At 39.8% G+C, this 21,697-nt stretch overlaps 1 protein-coding gene, 1 long non-coding RNA gene and 1 other non-coding gene across 10 annotated transcripts in view; 1 reads left to right on the top strand and 2 right to left on the bottom strand.

Annotated features, from left to right (window-relative positions):
- Positions 1-9,433, top strand: part of EPB41L4A (erythrocyte membrane protein band 4.1 like 4A) — a 130,695-nt gene extending 121,262 nt beyond the window's left edge. For all 6 annotated transcript variants that reach the window (XM_051782611.1, XM_051782612.1, XM_051782609.1 and 3 more), the window contains 5 exons: positions 1,100-1,147; positions 1,800-1,868; positions 2,752-2,862; positions 3,865-3,946; positions 5,481-9,433. In XM_051782611.1, the coding sequence (XP_051638571.1) occupies positions 1,100-1,147; positions 1,800-1,868; positions 2,752-2,862; positions 3,865-3,946; positions 5,481-5,609 (439 nt within the window). In that variant the 3' untranslated portion in view covers positions 5,610-9,433. The remainder of the gene's footprint in view (positions 1-1,099; positions 1,148-1,799; positions 1,869-2,751; positions 2,863-3,864; positions 3,947-5,480) is intronic.
- A 1,432-nt stretch (positions 9,434-10,865) lies between these two features.
- LOC127468966 (uncharacterized) lies at positions 10,866-15,122 on the bottom strand. 3 transcript variants are annotated; one of them, XR_007903740.1, is made up of 4 exons: positions 14,704-15,122; positions 12,733-12,806; positions 12,113-12,251; positions 10,866-10,998 (listed from the first exon to the last, which is right to left on the bottom strand). It is a non-coding gene; the product is annotated as an uncharacterized LOC127468966 (long non-coding RNA). The 3 variants fall into 3 exon arrangements; XR_007903739.1 differs by having other exon boundaries at positions 10,866-12,251; positions 12,688-12,806; XR_007903738.1 differs by having other exon boundaries at positions 10,866-12,251.
- LOC127469023 (small nucleolar RNA SNORA13) lies at positions 14,232-14,364 on the bottom strand. The gene has a single exon (XR_007903780.1). It is a non-coding gene; the product is annotated as a small nucleolar RNA SNORA13 (small nucleolar RNA).
- Positions 15,123-21,697: the final 6,575 nt, after the last annotated feature.

Genomic DNA, 21,697 nt, shown 5'->3' with positions numbered 1-21,697 from the left:
AGCAGGCTGCATCACCTGATAATGTAAGACTTAACCTGTGAAAAACTGGGAGCATTTGTACGTGCTGAATGTGTCTAAAAGTTGCATCTGATATCTTAGATGGTGTGGAACCATGTGGCTGTCAACACTGAGTTTATGTATAAAAATGCCAATGAACAGTTATCTAATCTCTCCATGCAAATGTAGCCCCTGGCACTGTGTATTATGTATTATTCTGAATGGGTTTTGGTGAATTCTAGGTGCAGCTTCAACATCAGCAGTGGTTTTGTACTAACCCTTCAATAAAAAAAGATAAGAAAAGTAAAAATAAAGGGGATCCAGTTAGAACCAGCATACTCTATAATTTAGTGGAAAATGTGACATTAGGCTTGCTTTACTATGTATCCATGTCTGCAATAGGGGAATTACATTTTTTGGTAAGTACTTCACCTGTGAATTAAATGCTTAGTAAAATCTTTGTGTGCACAAATATGCATAGCTGGTTTGATTTGTTCATTGTTTGGTTTTTTTGTTTTGTTTTGGACTTTGAGTTTTTTTCATCCTGGATACCAAATGTAAATAAAGTGAGCAGAAACCCTTCTTGGAGATGACCAGAAAGCAATTGTGATTGCGGTGAAGCAGCTGGTACTGACTGGGAATGGCCAGGGATTACTGGTGCATCAGCCTTGTGTGTCCAGTCCCTCCTTCTGCCCAGAAAGGTCTCTGTGGGCCACAGGACATTTCTAAAGGCCTTTTACTGAAGTGTTATTCCAAAACATGTTGTCCTTGGAGGAAAAAGGGGTGGCAGTAGTGAGGCATGATTTAGCTTGGGAAATTCTGCTGTTGTTTATATTTTATGTATACTCTTGCTGTAGGCTAGTGGAACTGGAATTGTGATTGAGAGCCTGTCGTTCAAGAAATTACAGTTGAAATAAAGCAAAGAAGTTTAATGCGTTTTCTGAGATAACAAACCTTAAAATGGAACTCATTGGTGGATTCTGAGATTACATTTATCATGATTTCTGTGCAGGGTCTATGCTGTTAAAAGTTACTAGAACAGCAACATCTCACATTATGGTTTTCACAGTTCAACCTCTTTTGTCTTTGTTCATATTTATAGGAGAAGCCCAGATGTACAAGCTAAAGAAGAACTGTGGAAACATATTCAGTAAGTACAGTCCTTGCAGGGTCTGGGAGATGCTTGGTTTTCCTCTAATGTAGTTATTCACATGCCCTGCACTGTGGCTATAAGGCATTACATTCTCATTTAGTTATATGCCACAGTAAATTATGTGTGTGTTAATGACCTGCTGTGTGTAGAAGATACTGCAGATCACTGAATGCACTGAATACAGAAGGCTGTTGTATGTAAATGAATTATTAAAGAATAATGCATTGTTTTAGAGATTTATTCTTCTGTGGCTTCCAAAATATCTTTGTTTGTAATACTGACACTTTTAGGACGAGACTCCATATGCTACAGAACTACCCATTAGGAAGATATTTAGTTATTCCTGAGTGTATTAATTGTTTAGGATACACAATGTTCATCATTATGTGAAGCAACAAGATCAGAGGTGAGAGGAAGCAACAAGCAGGGAGGTGAGAGGAAGGTGTAACAGGATGCATCATACGGTTGAAGCAATCAAGGTGAAGTTACACTTACTTCTAAATAGGTTTCCTATTTTGATGTCAAGATATCTTCAGTGCTGACAACAGCTTGTTTCAGTAAATCTTTTAAGCCCACTCTAATAAAAATAAGAACATTTTTGCACTTCATAGTTACTGTTACATTTTTTACTTTTCCTAATCCTTTATAGGAAGGAGCTTGTGGATCCATCTGGCCTATCTGAAGAGCAGTTGAAAGAAATTCCATACACTAAAGTAGAGTGAGTTTATGTCAGGATTTTTCTTTGTGAATGTAAAAGCCCACTTTTCTTATTTTACTGTGTACTCTGTCATATTGAAAGAGAAATGGGTTTACACATAATCTCTGAGCTCTTATCTACTCCAAATACTCATCTAGAATGGGTTGGATGAGGTTACTTAATAATCTTGAAACCTAGTATTTGCTCTTTTTAAAATATGAAAAAATTGTCTTCATCTCTCTCTCTTTCTCCCACACACTCATGAATCTGTCAGATCTCTGTATGTTCTGTATGTCTCCCTATGCCATCCACAGATATTTTTTATATTATAAACTACAGAATCAGAGAGAATTAGATGCAAACAAGCAAATCTATTTATTTCCTAAACTTTTTCTTTGTTTTGAATATTTATTCTGCTCACAAGGCACTGTTTGACCTCTGCAACTCCCTTCCTGGCTTGTCATGGGCAGCTGCCAGGGCACAGCTATTTCCTTGAGAGCCAACACCTATTTCACTGTGATAATTGCTCATTTGGGATGCCATGTGTCAGTGCAGCTGCATGTGGCAGAAACAGCATCCCGGTTTGTATTATAATGTGCTTCCACAACACCACTAAACAGAAAAGGCTGATGTTAAGGATGCTTTAATAAAAAATGCATTAATTTATACTTCATGCTGAAATATGGGCATGCCAGTTTGTGATCTCTGCACTTCTAAAGCATTGAATTCCAAGTACAGGCTTTTTTAAAAAAAGCATCAGCCTTTTAAATTCAGCCAGTGCAATAAGCCATCTGTTATACTTTAATAAGAAATGGGAGGATCTCTCAGTCTGCAGCTGAATTTATGTTTTGTGCCAAAGATCTGGTTTACTAACCTACTGCTGTGAATTCTGTGTCTCTCTCAGGACTCAAGGCGACCCGATCCGCATTAGGCTTTCACATTCCCCTCGAAGCTACCGTCAGTATCGGCGGTCCCAGTGCTCTGATGGTGAAAGATCTGTCCTGTCTGAAGTGAAGTATGTGAATGTGGTTATTAGCAATGCAGCCCAAAAGCTATTCAAAGATCATGGTGATTAGAAGTAGCATAAATATGGCTGATTGGTGGCACAGGATTCAGGCAATCCTCTAAATACTATGTCTTCTGAGCCACATGAATGAAACAACCATGAAACCATTTTTGGTCTATTCTGGGCCACAGTGTCTTGCTTTATCCACTTGGAAGGAGGAAAAACTGAAAAAGTTGAAATAAACCTGTATTTGCCTTTAGTGGTAGGTCATGAAGTTGCCTAAGGCATGAGAAGTCATGAGTTGCCTTCCAGATTCCTTCATCCTTAATAGAGTTAAGATGTTATCTGTATTAGCTCTGTAATTTGTTTTGTAGGAAGTCTAGTACAATTCTCTTCATCAATGAGTGGATCAGTCTTTCCTAAAAGACTGAAGAGGAGTGATGAATGGAAAAGTGACAGCCCCATGCTCAGTTGTAGTAAGGCCTTAAAAATATAAAAAGCAGTTTCCTGATGATGTCACCCACCTGGAAGGCTAGTTGTAGCTAGATAGCACCCTGAAGGAGGTGTAGCTCATCCATGATTTCAAATGAGACTCATCTTTACTCTGAGGTGGTGGGCACATGTTGCCCAGAGAAGCTGTGGCTGTCCCATCCCTGGAAGTGTCCAACGCCAGGTTGGACGGGGCTTGGAGAAACCTGGTCTAGTGGAAGGTGTCCCTGCCCGTGGAACTAAATGATGTTTAAGGTCCCTTCCAACCCAAACCATTCTAAGGTTCTCTGATCTTGCATGAAGTTGGGCTGCTTCTGTAGAGCAGGAGAAGACAGGGATGGGGTGACTTGTGCCCTGTAGATGCCCACTGAGGATCAGCATGATAGCTTTCAGATATCTAAAGTCAGGTGATAAACCTTTCAGATCTATGCAGCTGTCTGGGTTGGTTTCATTATTCTTCTTCTGCACACTTATGTTTTACTTCATTAAAGCAATATCCATTTTGTGGTATCGTAATTCTAGTGTTAAAACTGATCTGGTCCCTCCACTGCCTGTTACACGATCTTCAGATGTGAAAGGTCACAGCATCCAGTTGACTCAACAGGTTAGTAATTGTAAATCCTTTTCAATTTTCCTTTTTTTTTTTTTTTTTTGAGGGAGAAGTGGGGCTTTAGTGCTTTATTTAAATTAAGTCTTGTTTTTCACTGAAAAGTAAAGCTGGCTGTGATTTTTTTCAGCAGCAGTATCACTTGAAATTTTGCATTTTGATTTTATTTACAGTTTCTTGATATTTCAAAATACATGTAGTTCTGTAGCATATGCCCCTGTGAACATCTGCTTCTGCTGCTGGAGCACTCTTTTCCAGCTTGAGTTTCATACATTCTTAAGATGAAACTCTGCTCTTCACAGAAGGAGAACTTAATTTCAAAACTTCTTAAACTATTCAAATGGGCTTGTGATGCAGATATAATCACAACCTGCTATCATTTTTTCACCTCTTTTAGAGGTCTTCTTAGAGTTTTGTTGCTTGGGCTTGAAGCATTATTTCTTTTCATTTTTCTTTTCTTTTTTTTTCCCCTCCTCAAATACTGAATATTTTTTTTTTTGGTTATTAGGTTATCTAAAAAGGACAGAATATGTCTTTTCTAGATGCAATCACTATCTTTCATCATATATTATACTCCTCTATCTCTCTTTGATAGTTTTGTTGAGCTTCAAATGTGAGAAGCGAATTCTATTCAAAAGAACTTGCAGGTGGGCACGCAAAAGGAAAACCAAAACATGGAAGGGAGAATTCCAGATACCTAACTTCCCATATCAGTCATCAAGTCTGTTCATCTAGCGTGTGGATATACCAAAACTGCATGCTGATACTGTATGTAGTGTGGAAACTGCACAAAATACAACTAGCAAAACATGTCCTATTTTATCTTGTAAGCAATTAGAATAATTTAAACTTGTACGATTTTAAAACAATAAACAGGTATTTTTCACATTAAGGCTAGTTAACACAATACCTATTCTTTGATAGGAATTAAGTTCAATGATACTTCTAATTCCTGCATATGATGGAAACTGAAAAAGATGAGCTGTCCTTGATGTTTCTGTAAGGACTTGCTCCAACAGTGATGGGGAAGTTGGGTTACTTAAGGCTAAGCACATTTACATGCTCTGTAGAACTAGGTAACTTGTTCTGTTCAAAATCCACATTGTCTTATTTCCATTCCTATCCAATGACATGTGGCTTAAATACATGCCTTATGAGGAATTAAGGTTAAAATGTTCAGTGTCCGTAAACAGCTCTCTTTTCCCTCTGCCCCAGGCCCCCTCACAACAGTGACCATTAATTCCTTGTGAGTCTTTGCTTGCAGTGTTTTGCTAAATATCAAATAATTAATTATGGCATTTCCTGAATGGGCAGTATAGCACAGAGGGGCAGCAGCTGGCAGGAGGCAAGAGGGAGAAAATGTTCTGTTTGATCAAATAAATGTAGAGACTTCAATATTCATGGCATATATATATATATATATATGTAAATTGCTGTATCCATAGCCTAAGGCTTTCATAGTGACAGTTGGCAAAATACAGTATTGAAATTCCTCAAAACTTTTTCAACATGTTTAATTTGTTCTTTTCAGAGACTGAACGGATCTAAAGACAGTCTAATAGAAGAAACATCTCAGCCATCCCCTAACAATGTTGATGGAAAACCCACCACCAAGATCATAAAAACTGTACAGGTGTCACGCTTCAAGGTGGAGACTTGACTGGTGAATTGAAGATGGTGCATGGATTTTAGTGTTTGAAGCTGAGAATTTGTTTATGTGTGCAAGGGAAGGAACTGACATTGACATGGTAGTAATTTCTTCAGGACACCTGGAAGTGCAGCCTGCTTGCTGGGAAGACCAAGCAATGCTTTTATCACTGACTGAATATCACATTCTAGTGATGTGACTGATTGAGGAGAAGCTGCCTGATAGACAGCCAAAAAGAAAAGTCGTAGTAAAACTGAATGATCAGCAGTTACATTTCCAAAAAATGAACAAAAAAAAAAAAAGAAAAAGAAAAAAAAAATTGATGCAACAAAACAGACTTCATGGTCTGCTCTGTAAGTGAATAGCCTTGTTCCAAAAAGTGACTGTTAATTGACATGATCAGGACCAGATTCTTCAAGATAAGTTAAACAGTCGTATTTTTGGTCGATTGTGCAATACAGTGTGATATGGGGAGAATTATCTTCATGATTTCATATGGGGATCAACTTATGTCCTGAGACATAAGGACTGATAGCTCTTACAAGGTTTGTTTTAGCCTAGCACAATAACAGATGTCATATTTTTATTACAAATTTTGAATCAAAAATAACACTCAGTAACACTCTGCAGCAGTGAGTTCCGTAGATGATACAGATTTACTTTCCCTTGGCAGTTTTAAGTGTTCTAAATTTTGAATGTCCTTTTATGTAGAGGGACTATTTAATTGAACATTCCATAGTGTAGAAATACATTTACCAATTTATAGTAAAGCACACTGGAAACAAACTGGAGAATATGTACTGACCCACTGTATCAAGAACTGCTTAGCAAGGCACTTAAGTGCTGGTTAAATGAAACTCGTGGAGTAGTATTTAAGACAGCTAGGAAATAGCCTTTTTAAATTTTAGTTTTTAACTAGATTAGCAAAATCTGCCTTAATCTCCTATCATATAAATAATCTGTCACTTTTCTCTGAGCCATTTCTACTATGTTAAAATGACAAAGGCAATATTTCAGGTATGATAACTACAATTGTTCTTTTCTATTGTCATGGTAGGAATACTAAGTTTCAATGATGCTGCACATTGAGTGGGTTATCTGCCAGTATGTATCTGAAGTGATGCCTGGCTCTTCTCTTGTCCTATCACTCTGTACAAATATCTGAAAGTCATTCCTCTGCCTCCCATTTGTCCACAGTCAGCACATATATGAGCCTTCTGGTGCTGCAAACTTCTAAGCAGCTTAGCAAAGTCTTTGTTTTTTTGTAATTTTTGCTAAGTGTAATCCTCAAACGAAATACTGAATTTGTCAAACAGCATTGTAAATGGCTTTAGTAGCTCGTACCTTTCTACATCTATCCTCCTTACACTCAACTCCCATGACCTATAGTGATTACAGTGATCCTGTGTTTTGTAGCCTGAGCAACACTGTACCAGGGAACTGCAGCCCTGTCAGGAAAGCAATACTGTTTGAGAACTGGAGTAAGCATAAGGGATTACCAATACACATTTGAACTAGCAAAACTAGTAAGTGAAACCTTGTATGATGTGTTTTATTTTCCACTTCATTTTTTGATCCTTTTTTGTTTCATAGTCTGAGGTGGCCAGGTGGATGTTACTAGCCATGGCAGCAGCCATACAGTTCATGTATTCCTATCACAGTATAGATTGGTCCCCAGGTTGGGAAATGCTGCAGTCTGCCAGGGAAGACGGATTTTCTCAATAAATACTATTCTTTGATCACTTACTTTGGACAGTTCTGCTTCTTCAGCCTCAGTGAACAAATCTAAGGGAAGGAAAGAGTGAAAAGTCCTCTGTGGTAAAAATTCTGTTATCATGGAGGTTCTTCAGAATTTTCTGAATTTACTACAGATTTAATCCTAGAACATCATTGGCCTTGCCTAAAGTATTCGCTCATTTTTTTTTAAGTCTGTAAAATGGTTTTATTGTCATTGCTCCAACTTAAAGTAATCCTTTAGGATCTATTTATGATCTTGTGTAGTATTCTCACAAGCAACAGTTAAAAAAAGCACAAACAAAACAAAAAGAAAAAACCTGACCCCAACCCCCCCAAAAAACCACCAAAAAAACCCCCACAAGCCCATCGCTTAATCAAGAGCATTGCAGTCTTTCGGAAGACCACTGAAATATGGCAAACCACATATGAACTGGTTACAATGTCTGCAATGAAAGTCACTCCTTGTTTCTTCCAGAAGGTGTACCAAGCTGCAGCATTATACGCTTGCTTGTAGTTTGCTGCTTTCTAAATCATTGTCATTAGTTTGCAATCCCTACTCAGGCACAGGCAAGTAGCACATACGTATTTCAGCAGATATGTGTTGTTACTATTTGAGAATTATCTGTACATAGTGTCCATATCTTGTCAATCTTCAAATATTGATGAAGAAAAAAATTACTTTTGAGGTTTATATCCAATCTCATGTTTTCCTGTATGTTGTCATCTGCCTGTGGGCTTTTGTGTGTTATTGCTGGATACCATCAGCCAAATGTGTGGCATTTTACTTACTCCACTACGTCATAAAATAGGCTTCTGTCTAATGTAATAGTGAAAAGTTTCAATTCTCAAGTCATCAGAGAATTGTTTTGTAATCAAGCCAACTTTTTTGCATTTAAATGAGAAATTTACAGAGAAAGCCATCTTCTCTTCAATGAGACTATGTAGGAAGCAGGTTTTAGCAAGTCTAATGTCAGTCTAGGACACTACAATACAGTTTTGTATCCACAAAGGAAAGATTAAGCATATAATGCCTGTATTACACATTGTCTGTGCCAAAACAAGGCAAAACTTGGGACATCACTGTCAGCTAATAGAACAGAAAAGGGAATTTCTTCCATATGTGTGAGCCTCCTTTCCCTTCAAGCTTCTTCTCCTGTCATTTGAGGAAAGGCACCCTTTTTATGATTTTTTTTATTGTTGTGAGACACCTACAGGTGATCAATCACTGAAAGCACTTATTGTGTCACAGCTGTGCTTTGTAGATCTAAACCAGCACTACTCCAGCGACTGACCTCTTACAGCTCTGAGCTACACCTTGCCCTTTCCACTGTTGCTACCCTTCCCCAGCACTCTTGGGGCTTTCACTGCCTAGAGGCATGGATTTTCAGATCTGCAGTTTGGATGTCAGTCCAAAATGCTTGTACCTCCTGATGGGTCAGGTAAAGAGTCAGGCAAAAGACACGAGCCGCATAACTGTGTCAGGCAAAATGTACCCTGGGGTTGATGCTACACAGACCTCTACTCATTTGGACAAAAAGGACTGATATTTGAGATATTCTCATCCTAATTCTGCTGAATTGATCTCAGGCTGACAAATATAACTTTGTGCCTCTGCATTTATCTCTTCTGAGACGTCTATAAGTGCTAAGCACTGGTAAGTTACAGAACTCTCTCAGTAATTAGCAACAACTACAACATAGATAAACCTTTTGTGAAACATGTGTTTTATACAATAAGAGGGTTTGCAACCACAACACAAAAACATTTTTGTATATCTCATATTGGTTCCTTTGCTTAGTTAGCTGGTTTCTTTCATTAGGCACTACCCTTGACCTGCTGTTTTCTACACTGCACCTATTTACCAGCATCACTTGCAACTTGTATTCTAAACAAGTTCATTATATTGAAGATGTTGGTTGGAAAAAAAAGTCAATACCATTTAAGTTGCCAAATCCATTACCTTTATACAGGTGAATAATGAACCGAATAAATAGTGTGTTTTCTTTTGGGAAGGTCTGTTTAATTCAAAACTCCCTAGAAAGATGTTTGAAAACAACATGCATAAACATATCAATGTGATGCATATGTTCTATGTACATTAAGTATTCATGAAACAACTGTGTGCTTTATTTTAAATTGAGGTTGATAGATGACTGTGTCAATACTCGTGTCCAGGTTATTTAAAAGTCAAGTAAAACTTGAATTTTTAGGGCATACCATGTTTGCCTGTGTGTGTTATTTACGTTACGCAAAGGTGCAAAGCCTTCAGAAACACAGATTCATTTGACACCACCATCTGGTAAAAACAGGTGTAGTACCGATTAAAATCCACTTGAGGATACAGTTACTCCTAAGTATTTGTCCTCATAGCAGGAATTTGTCAGCCCAAGTTTTATATTTCCAGTGTATATCCACACTACTGTTTCCTTACCTAAAAATCACCAGAAAAGCAACAGCAGACTAAGCTGTCAAACCAAACACACAGACACTCTCTCCTTAATGTGCCTGTTTTCTCCCTCTGTTTGTCTCCTGAGTAAGAGTTGTGGTGGGTTGGCCTTGGCTGGACACCAGGTGCCCATGAAGCTGCTCTATCACTTCCCTTCCTTAGCAGGATGGGGGAGAGGAGAGAAAATCAGATGTAAAAAAACCTTGTGGGTCAAGATAAAGGCAGTTTAATAAAACAAAAGCAAAAGGCACATGGAGATGGGGAAAAAAAACCCCAACCAAACAAAAGAACAACAAACAAACCCAAAAGGTTTGCTTTCTACTTCCCATCAGCACGACATCCATCCACTTTCTGGGACTTCCAGTACACATAGTAGATGGCTCCAGAATAGGAACATCATAAGAATTAGTGCCCCTTCCCCCCCTTCCTTATCCTTTCTCTTTAGCTTTTATTGCTGAGCAGACTCCTATGGTTTGGAATATCCGTTTGGTCAGCTGTTCCAAACAAGATCTTGCCCCCTCCCAAGATTTTGCCCACCCCCAACCTACTGAGGGGAGAATGCTGAAGAGACAGCCTTGATGCAGTAGCCAAAACACTGGTTATCAACACCATTCTAGCTACCAAGACAAAGCCAAGCACTATGAGGGCTGCTGCAGGGAAAATTAACTCCCTCTCTACCAGACCCAATACAAGAGTGAAGAAAACCACTGCCCTCCCAGCTGGTCACTATGTAAACGATATACTTCACTTGCTGCAATGTTAAAATCTCAAAACCAGCTACAACTGTGCATGTATTTTCTCAGTGAGGCTGCCAGAATGTACTTCACATTCTTCATAAACTACTACCATTAAATTTACTACAAATGAGCCCCTTTGCTGGGCAGAAGGGGCAATGGATTTATGTTCAAGAATGCCCCCACAGATAGACTGTTTCCATTTAACAGTGCAAGTCTTAATCTTAGGTGCAGGGAGTTAAAACATGAAGAGTAATTTGGAACAAGGCAGTTTTCTTTCTGTACACACCTCTCAAAAGTTCTGATTTGCAGCTTCTGGTATGGAGAGCCCTCTTCCAGAGAGGGCCGGAGGCATGTAACAGGAAGGAGGGTTGGTACAACGTCTAGCTCACAGATCTTTGTTCTCTTGCTCTCTTAAAACCACCTCAGAATCTACTCTCCCTTTTGCTGTTTAGTACTACTATCTCCAACAATTGGTCAGACACTGTATTCAGGTAAAACAGAGGAAGGGGGAAAAGAAAAATAAATAAGTAGTCTGACATTTTATTCAAGGGGACAATCCAGTTAGCCACTCATACAAAATAAAAGGCAGTCCTAATGCTTAACACCATATTTCATGTTTACCAACATTACTATTTTAGTAATCTGTGACCCTTACACCCACCTATTCCTCCCTCTACCTCACTTTTTTTCACTTTCCACCCCACAATGAAACCTGTATTACACAATGAAGCTTAAGGTTCTACATTTTTTCCTGTTGGAAGGTAATTAACATTTTAGATATCCATCATCAAAACCTGGCATTAGCTGTTGCTCTCTAGAGTTGTGTTTTTTGTTGTGTTTTTTGTTCTTTTGTATAAAATCTTAGAAGCTACTCCTGTCAGTCTTATACTTCTAAGAACAAAGACTCATGAGCAAAACTCCTGAACAGATGGTATCCTCAGGGAATGTAATCCCTAACAGAAACCCTAAACTTTCAAGTGCATCCAGTAATTACATGTTGGATCATAAAAATTAATTACTGTTGTCTAAACCTCCTTCCTTCTTGACAAACCAAAAATGAACTTAGACTTAGACTTAGTATTAATAATGTGCTACATTCAATAATGAAAAATCAGACATTGGAAGATATACAATTTCAACATTTGCTCTTTTTTATGTCAAGTCTTCCTAAAAAAACTCAAGCAGCATTTCCAGTTGTTGTCTCAAGAGTATTTCACTCTACTTAAGTTTAGTTGAGTACCATATTACAGAGCTGATCAAGGTAGTAATAAGCCAAGATTACAGCTTTCCATGTTGTAGAGATACCTTTACTGCTATTTTTAAACCCAGATTTGCTACATTTGAATTTCTACTTTTGCTCACCACAATACAAATCTCAGCTAACCCTATCTCTGAGTACTATAATGGTTTTACATCCCAACCACTTGGCAGCTCCCAGAGTTTGTTGAGTCCAAAGGGGTACATTAGTATCCCAACAATAATTCAGAGGAAGTCAGGACTGTCAAACAGAAGCAAATGCTATTATAGCTTGGGAAGGGTAGAAATTCTAAGAACAGAAACATAAATCTTCATTTTTTTGTCTACATAAACATTACCAGACACTGCCCCAGTAAGTTAAAAGTGACTTGTGTTACTACATGCAGTCTTAATAGTCCATCTTTTAAACAGTTTTTTGTTTCTTATGGATTAGTGCTGCACAGCCAGTTGATCTCAGGCTGGTTCTAACAATTCTTCCTGGGAAAAAAAAGTAAACACATTGTGAGACTGGACATATGGTAGCACATAACTGTTTTCAGTAACATCCTCTAAATCTGTGAGACTGATACAAAATTACAAGGATCAGCCTGCCCCTCATCTCTTTGGGAAAAAAGTGAAAAGCTGGAGTGTGCAAATCTAATTTCTAAAAAGCCTACAAGCAATAGGAGCTCTTTGCCCACCTAATCAAGATTTCAGATACTATTTACAAGCTGGTGGAAGTAATAACACTTTCTGGATGATGGGGTTTAACAGAATGTTTTGTACTAACTCATGCATACAATATGACTGTGACATAGTATACGGCAGTTTGACAGAACACCAATAATAGAAAGACAAGATTTAGTAATTTTATGTTGAAAAACAAGCAGCAGCCCTGATATTATATACATTGCTAATAATGGATTACACATACATTTCTCCTCCCAGTGTCCAACAGGTTCATACAAAGAGTGCCCACCTTACTCCTCAGCCTTGCAAAAAATTCAGTGTCTGTAGTGCCAAAGGTCTGGATAGACTTCACAGGTTCATTTTCTATAAGCAGCAGTGGTAAAACATTAGGTGTGTCTGTGTTTTTTACGTTGCTCAAGTAGATTTGCACATTTCATTGCATGAAACTTCCCAATGCCAGTATTTTCAAGAGCATTGAAGGAGTTTCATTACTGTACTGAAGATTTCTGCTACATTTTTTCCTGGAAAAAAAACCTAAAAAAACTCAGTGATGTAGTACTGGATCATTCTTACATCACATTTCCAGTACGCATCAAGAAGTTCCTGGCTTCAAAGACTTGGATTACTGGCCCTGTCCTTGCATATGGAGGTTACACAAACCACAGTTTCAGCAATGAAGCAATGTTTGATAATGCATGCAATTTTTATTAATGCCTTGTTTATACTACTGAATTTGGTTTTGGCTTTTTCAAGATTTTACAGTGAAAAAACATCTTGTGTGTAAGATTCTAAGCTTTCATGTTTTGCCATGTCTTTTGATGTTTTCAGTCCCTGTATTCTGAACTGCTCCACTGTATTACCCCCCCTAAAACAAACATGAAAAGGCATAGGCTTCTCTTGGACACACTGGCAGCGACATACTGGTCTAATAGGCCACTCACACCAAATTTTTCGACTTTATGGTTTCCACTTTGCTTTTGCTAATGAGAATGTAACCATGAGGCTGTCTCACTCTCACTGTTTCAGTTCTAATTTCTGCTCTAAAGTCATGCTGACAAATTTCTTTTTCAACAGAAAGTATGCTTTATTGTAGGAGTAGCCTGAAGGACAGAGCTGCGCAAGAGATTATTGTTACCCTAAGGGGCAAGTTGCAGGACAGCTCAGTGCAATCAGTACTTTGTGGCTTTTTCCTACACGCTCTTCTCATGCTCAGAGGCTTTCACCACACAGGGCTGTCTCCAGGAGCTCCTAAACTCCCAGCAAAACACACTAGAACTCTGTAACAAGCATTCACAGCATTAAACATCCTGGCGCGAATCTGGCAGCCTTAACATATACTTTACACTTCCAAAAATGCATCAGGGAAAGCCCAGAAAAAGAGTAGACTATATATTATTCAATACCGAACAGTCCTATAGCTGGATTAAATCTCTTAATATATTGTTCTTACACCAGACATTAATATCAAACCCTAACATCCACAAAAGCAAACCACATTTTTTCACCATTGAAGTAGATTTTCAAATTTTCTGTAGCTGAGTATTCTCAAGCTGTAGATATCTTTTTACAACAGGAAAACTAGAGGCCACACAGTACTATTTATTTGCAGATGTATGAAGTCATGATAGACAGGTCTGCTAAACAATACTAAAAGTGGCCATTATAATTTTATTTTTTCTCTTTTAATAACAGTGAGATATTTCATTTTAAAAGACTGAAGTATAAAATCTACTATCTAGCTGCTCAACCATATAATTTCAACAAGTTGGTTTTTATTTTTGGGGTTTTTTTTGTCCTTGCAAAAACAGGGAGGAGAAAGGCAAATAATCAGCTCCTTAAAACAGTTTGAGCAGGAACTCCTGTTTGCCTTTTTTGACACCTCACTCACTCCGGGCAGGAATGAATGGGCAACACAAAGGCCAAAATTCAAGTATTAGAACTGATCACCCCTGCAAAATCAAGCTCACGGCACTTAAAAAAGAGCAATTCATTAATTGCCAAATACTTAACATTTCACAATTAAATTATTGTGAATAAATGAATATGTGATTGTGAATAAATGAATAAATATTTTATACAGAACACATATTTATTAAGAAAAGCCAAGCACGCTGTGCTCTAGGGACATCTTTCAGTCATGCTGGTACTTGCTGAGGCCATCGACAGACTTCCACTGGTTCTATCTGGGAAAAAAACCCCACACTTTGCTTGGAAGAGCGACAAAGATACATGAACAATACAAGGAGCCCAGAAAGACAACTTGAAAGAATTGCCTGGTTTCCAAAAGACAGCAGGCTCTGCATGTTCCCATCACCACAGTCGAAGATTACAAGTTGATTAGAAGTTGATCACAACTGCTCCTCCGCACAGTCCTGCTGTGGGACTGATCGGTGCCCCACTGCTCCCACCTTGCCCCAGAGGGCTGAACCACTACTCTCGAAAGGGGGGGAGGACGGCATGCACTGCCTCCTCCTCCTGCAGCACAGAGATGACATACTGGGTCTGCTGCACACGCGAGGCTACACCTGTGGCCGTCCAAGCAGATGGACTCCTGAGCAAGTGAATCCGCCTGGTGAAAGGCACCAAGATGTGAGGCAACACCGGCCAGGGCCACCCACCGGAACATGTTGGAGACACCTTGAGGAGGGAGATGGGGAGCTCCACAACACTGCCGGGTGTGCATGTGTGGTGTGCGCCCAGTGCAGTGTGAGGGGGTGGCGCAGGGGCTGGGGTGGAGGGAGTTCATGGCGTAGGAAATAAATAAGGTGGTTTTATTACAAGCAGAGGTTTCCACGGGTACCTCCTGTTGAGATACCTAGAAGCCATTTTGTTTGAAGAGGTGAGGAGCCATTTTGTGGTCAAGGACTAGTGAGCTGCTTACAGTTACTGTTGCTTTCAGTTCCGCTTACACTTACTTACTGTTGCTTACAGTTACTGTGTGAAGGTGGGTGAGAAAGTATGTAAGGCAGTAAGACCAGTCTGGGCTCACTGCCAGGGGACCATGCGGCTGGGACAGGGAAACAACCTGGTAGGTTGGTGGAAACAACCTTGTAGGTTCGTTAAAACAACCAATGGACTGCAAGAGGACGATTTTATTGCCTTTTAAGGAAGAAAAGAAGTGGGACTTGGCATGGGAGGAGTGAGGCAGTGGTTATATAAATCAAGGGATCTTAAAAGGGCTCACCTCTCCCATTCAGGGTGTGCTTAGACGTGGCCACAAGTCTGGTGCACCCCGTGAGCTGATAATAAAGTTCTTTGTTTCACTTCATTTGGTCATCTCTGAAATTTTAATTAGAGATATTTCTCACAGTTTGGGAGCTTGTCCGGGATTCAGTGTCCACCAGTCTGGTTGGGGGATCAGTGAACCTGGAAGGCGTGGCCCACCGATTTCAGCAGTCCAGAGGCCTGAGCCCTCTCCTGGGACGGCAGCGACTGAGGACCCTAGGATGGATGGCATGAAACAAAGAAGGGGGGGGAAAGGAAACAGGATCCGGTATAAAAATAAATCCCCAGCAACCGTTAAACCTCATGCATGGCACCCAGTAAGAAAAGAGAAGAGCTATCCTCGAAGTATTACCGGACGGTTGTGTCAGAGGAGTGTGTGTGTGTGTGGTTGAGACATACCAAAAGGTGTGAAGTGAGAGCAGGGTCCTTCTAACCGTGGTTCCATATCCCTGCAAGGGGACTGGCTGGTGAAAGGACGAAATGGTTGTTGTGGAGCAAGACTGAGGTACTCCTCGGGGTAAAGGACCATGGGTGGTTCCGGCTTAAGAAAGAAGGTTTTTGAGTGGTTCCGGCTTAGAGATAAGGCTTTTGAGTGGTTCCAGCTTAGGGAAAAGGCTTTTGGGTGACTCCAGTAGAAGAGGAGGCTAGGGAGTGTACGGAGAGTGTGTGTGCCAAGGGAGGACCATATCCCAGAGCTCATGTGTTCATTCCTCAGGATGGGGGCCGGGAAAAGTAAAAGGTCCCTGGGAAAGAAAGGGTCAGGAAAGACCCTAGGCATTCCTCAAGACAGCCCATTGGGTATGATGCTGGATATGTCGGATGAGCTGGGAGAGACTCAGGATAAGGATAAGGCAGTTATGATCCAATACTGTAGGTATGAGTGGACTAAAGGTGCTATAAGATCAGACAATGTTTACTGGCCCCAGTTTGATTCATTTGAAGATTGGATTTGTCAAGCATTGAATGTTTACGTGAATAGAAAGAGACTGTAGAGGAAAGTGAATATGCTGCTTGCTGGGTAGGGTATATCGGGCTGTTCCTGGTCCATACAGTTAGTAGTGATCAAAGTATTGACCAAAGTGACCAGAAAAAGAAGGGTCCTGAGTGGGATCCTTTAGAAAATCCTTCAGGTAATATGATCCCAAATCCTCCCCCATATAATCCCAGGGAGAATGAGGTGCAAAACTTGGACTCAGCACCTTCTCCAGGTCCTTCCCAGACACAGGGTAGAGCCAGGAGGAGAGAGGGTTTGGAGACACCCGGGGAACTGTATCCCCTTAGAGAAGTCCCAATGCAGGGGGCACAAGGGGGTACAGGCTATGTGAATGTCCCTCTGACGAGTACTGAAGTACGGGAATTTAGGAAGGGCATAAAGAAACTACTAGAAGATCCATTAGGTCTGGCAGAGCAATTTGACCAGTTTTTAGGACCTAATATGTACATATCGGATGAAATGCAACCTGTAATAGGGATATTATTTTCTGTGGAGGAGAGGGAAATGATCAGGGCAACAGGAATCCATATTTGGGACAGGGAACATCCCCAAGGGGTGCACGATCAGACTGGAGAGCAGAAGATGCTTGTGGCTCATCCAAATTGGAATCAGAACACAGAGGAAGGAAGACAAAATATAACAGATTATCAGAATTGTATTGTGAAGGGAATTTGGGAAGCAGCACCCTGGGTGCAGAATCACCAACTGAATTGTTGGAGGGACTGAAAAAAGACATATAGCAATATTCTGGAGTTTGGTTAGATACTCCAGTAGGACAACAGTTGTTGAAGGCTAACTTTGTGACTCATTCATGGATAGATATTAGGAAAAAGTTAGAGAAATTAGAGGATTGGAGTGAAAAAGATCTGAATGAATTGTTAAAGGAAGCGCAGAAAGTATATGTTTGGAGAGATGAAGAGAGACAGAGACAAAAGACCCTGCTGATGGTAGCCACAGTTAAAGAGGCGAATAAACAGGGGGATAGACAGGTTACAGGGCAGGGATGTGCAGGGACGTCACAAAAGAGGTATGGTAATCATGAAGGCGGCGAGGGACAAGAAGTTCAAACTTTCAGAGGACCTCCTTGGGTGCTGCAGAAGTTAGGAACGAATTTTGCTTGCCTGCCTGTACAAGAGGGGAAGGAAGACTGCTTTTATTGTGGGCAGAGAGGATATTTCAAGAGAGAATGCCCGAGACAACAGAAGGACATTCGGAGTACTTGGACTAGGGGTCCTTTAGGGGTGTCAGGGACTCTGTCTCTTGGATCTAGAAACAGAAAGGGAACCCTTGATAAATTTGAAATTAGGACCCCAGGAGGAAGACACCACCTTTCTGGTGGATTTGGGAGCTCAACTGACTTGTGTAATTCAGCCCCCCTTAGGAGTAGAAGTATCTGATCAGAAAGTTATTGCAATGGGAACTAAGGAGAAATTTGAAGTTTTTGTGGCACCCTCTGTATTGATACGAGGGAATGGGAAGACATTGAAAAGGGATTTATTAACAGTGCCCCAGGCTGGGACAAACTCATTGGGAAGAGACTTAATGGGGCTATTGGGGATAGGACTAATACTTCAGGTAAAAGAACTTAAACTTTTTCTATTAAGTGGGGGTTTAGATATGAATCCACAGGTATGGGCCGAAGATGGGAATAGGGAGAGACTAAAAATAGAACCTTTTTTGGTAAAACTATATATGGAAGCTCCTGTTCGGATTAGACAGTACCCCATCTCCCTAGAAGGAAGAAAAGAATTATCCCAGATTATAAGGAAATTGATTCAGGATGGCCTGTTAAAAATTTGCATGTCCCCATATAACACTTCCAATCCTACCAACAAAGAAAAGTGATGGGACGCATCGATTAGTCCAAGACCTTCATAAGATCAATAAGATAGTTCGGACTAGCTATTGTACTCATGCAACAGTAGTATTGATTCACAATGCTTTGTATAAAGAGGTAAGGTACTCACATATGTATTAGTTAGGTGGGTTCATGTAAATTTTACTGTATATAAAAGCTGTAATACATGTCCAAGTCATGAGGATGATTTATTGCAGCCTAGGTAGTTAGAGGAAAAAAAGATAAATATAAGAAAAAGTCAAAGGGCAAGCAAATGTCACCACTTAGAGCTTCTGGAGAAGCCTATGTACTTTCAGGAGTTCAGCATTAGTTTGCAGAAACTAGTTTTTGTGTCATTATGCTTAGACATACCTCTAAAACAGACAGGGTATAGTAGTGCTCTGTTTATAGCAAAACTAAATTAATGTTAACATTTATTTTTTAGCAGATTCACCTTTAGTAGCTTTGATTTGTCACTTGAAATTCTGTTTTCTACATGAAGAAGATTATCTTGAGCATTACTTCAAGCCAAACTTATGCATGCATAAAGGTCAGTAATGATACTTTACTGTAAGTAAAGTGATACTTACAATATACAAGCAGTTCATCTTGGGGAAGACGCTGATGAGATTGTTGATGACATTCAAGCCAGTAAATCAGTGAAGATCAGTAACTCTGTGTTACTGATACAGTCAGGTGTTGATTTGCAGCTCAGGGACAGGTGCCTGAAGAGAAGATTAAGTCAAATATAACCAGTCCAGATTTTGATTATATAAGTGAACAGTATGAAGAAAAAACTTTAAATGTTTGTGGCATTTATTATTCCTGCCTGTGGATACAGGAGAGCTTGAATAGCTACGTGAGAATCATTCTATCTATAAAACACTAACTGATTATATGAAAAATGTAATCATTTCAGGTAGAATCCCCTTGCTCAACCTGCTGCCTACAATGCTTTGGATACATCCCAAGACATGATTGACTTTCTGGGCTGCCAGCGGACATGGCTGGGTCCATGTTCAATTTTTCATCCACCAGGATGCCCTAGTCCTTCTCCACAAGGCTGCTCTGAATCCATTCGTCCACTGGCCTCTATTGATACTGAAGATTGCCTGTTCCTGGGTGCAGAACCTTGTACTTGGCCTTGTTAAATTTTAGGAGGTTCTCATGGGTCCACCCCTCTAACCTGTCAAGCTTTCTCTGAGCAGAATCCCTTCCCTCAAGCCTTTCAGCTTTGTAGTATCTGCAAACTTGCCAAAACAATCAGATACCATGAGAAAATGGTGATCAAAGTGCTTTTCATATAGTAAATATGGATTAGGGCTATTAGTCACACATCCCACGGTTCTCTCCTTACTGAAAAACTTGTAAGATGGTAAAAATAATCACTGGAACAATTTACAAAGGGATGGAGATGCTAATGCATTGCTGGATTTATTTTCTTTTTCAATCTGATTCCAATCATGGTTAGAATTTTTCTGAAAGTGGCAACATAATTCAAAAAAGGAATTACTTCCTATGATTACTGCTCTAGATGATCACAGCGAATCTAAATTCCTAATGTCTGAATCTGTGATCACATTATTTATTATAACTGTCCTCATGAAACCAGAACATGATAAATTGAAGGCACAACTAACAACAATTCTTAGTTATTTAGTGAATAAAAATACCCTCCTGAGGTAGAAACAGATACCTTACTGCCACATTCAAATAGCTAGAAGCTTTAGCAGAAGGTGCTCCTGAGTTGTGCTTTGACAGGTCAGGGCACTGCTATCTGTTGTTCAGATTATTTATTGTACATATTGCATGGTTAGCAGCAGTGAATTTAGCTGTTCTGATACAAAGCCCTGTGGACCCTTAGGGGGAATCTGAATTAGACCATTGACCTGCAGTATGCAGTGGCTGAGTTATTCCAGTCTGTTAACTTAGCCAGAGGGCATGACTTAATCACCCTGCAGTGATTAAGACAGAATATCTTATCTACCTAGTGAAAGACAGGAGACACTCAACCTTTTTGGCTTTGAAGTTATTGATGAGATTTTTTTTTTTTTATCTAATAATTGAAATTATTTTGCTTCTTATCAGTAGGTGATATTTTTCAAGATGGTTTCAGCCAAATTTGTTGAAGGGCTAGAGAATATTAAGTTCTTGAAGGTTTTCTGAAAAATCATCATCTGGCTAGCCCGAAGTGTAGCATGCAGTTCTTGTCATCTCATCAACTGGAGAAAGCATGGGAGGGAGTGGTGGTAATATCTACACTCACTGATATATGCATACTTCTCCGCGATTTTCTTTTAAATCCATAGAACCACCTTGCAAGTGCCACTGCAACATTCCAGCAGCAAGGTACCTGTGTCTCCAGGTGCGTGTGGACAGGATTTGTGTTAGCACTGAAAGAGCCTATTTTGGATGGTGTTGGCTTTAGCTCTGTAAAATACTTCACATCAGCAGTGATCTCTTAATTCCCTCTTATTTTGCATTTTCAAAGTGTAATTCAACAGCTGGCAACAGACATCCTTAGAAGACGGCTTCCCCTCGGTCCCTGCCCCCCCACTCCCTGGGAAATATAATGTCAAATCAAGTTTGTTCTTGATAAATTTACCACTACACGCAAGGGAGATTGCAGTTCAATATTCAGTCTCACTCTTCAAGGGCAGTGTAGTAGAAACAGTTCTGGCTCCTCATCCTTTTCAGTAGTCATCGATTTCCTGGGAGCACTAACAAGCAGTCAAAATCTGAATCTCTGATAAACATCATGTTTTGTTCCACTCTGTCTGTGTGTGTCTTTAGTTTTCCTTAGTGATTTCTAACACTCACTTGTAAAGCTAAAATTCCCTGTTGTACTTTCTTCAGCAAGAAAACTAGTTCCTGCCTTTCCTGGCTTCTGGTCTCTTGTTTCTGTTCCCAATATCAATTAACTGCTCCATGAGTTTTGTCAGTGGTGGTATCTGTGGCAGTGTGCCACAAAACAGGCCACTGTAATGGGCAGGACTTCTTAAAAACAAATGATTTTGCTTTGGGTACACTAAAATGTGCAAAAGAAGAAAATAAAATAAACAAAAAATAGTTAAATATAGCCTGACCATAGTCAAGAACTGTTAAACGTTTGTGCTTTAGTCCTAAGTGTGTGTTGCATAGAAAGTTTGCAGATCCATCTGTTGTTTTCTTTCTTTTCCTCATCTAGAATAAGGGGCT

The sequence above is a fragment of the Manacus candei genome, unplaced genomic scaffold (assembly GCF_025592945.1).
Source record: "Manacus candei isolate 608988 ecotype Guabito, Panama unplaced genomic scaffold, ASM2559294v1 h1tg000016l, whole genome shotgun sequence".
NCBI classification, from domain to species: Eukaryota; Metazoa; Chordata; class Aves; order Passeriformes; family Pipridae; genus Manacus; species Manacus candei.
This window is presented reverse-complemented; position numbering and strand designations above follow the sequence as displayed.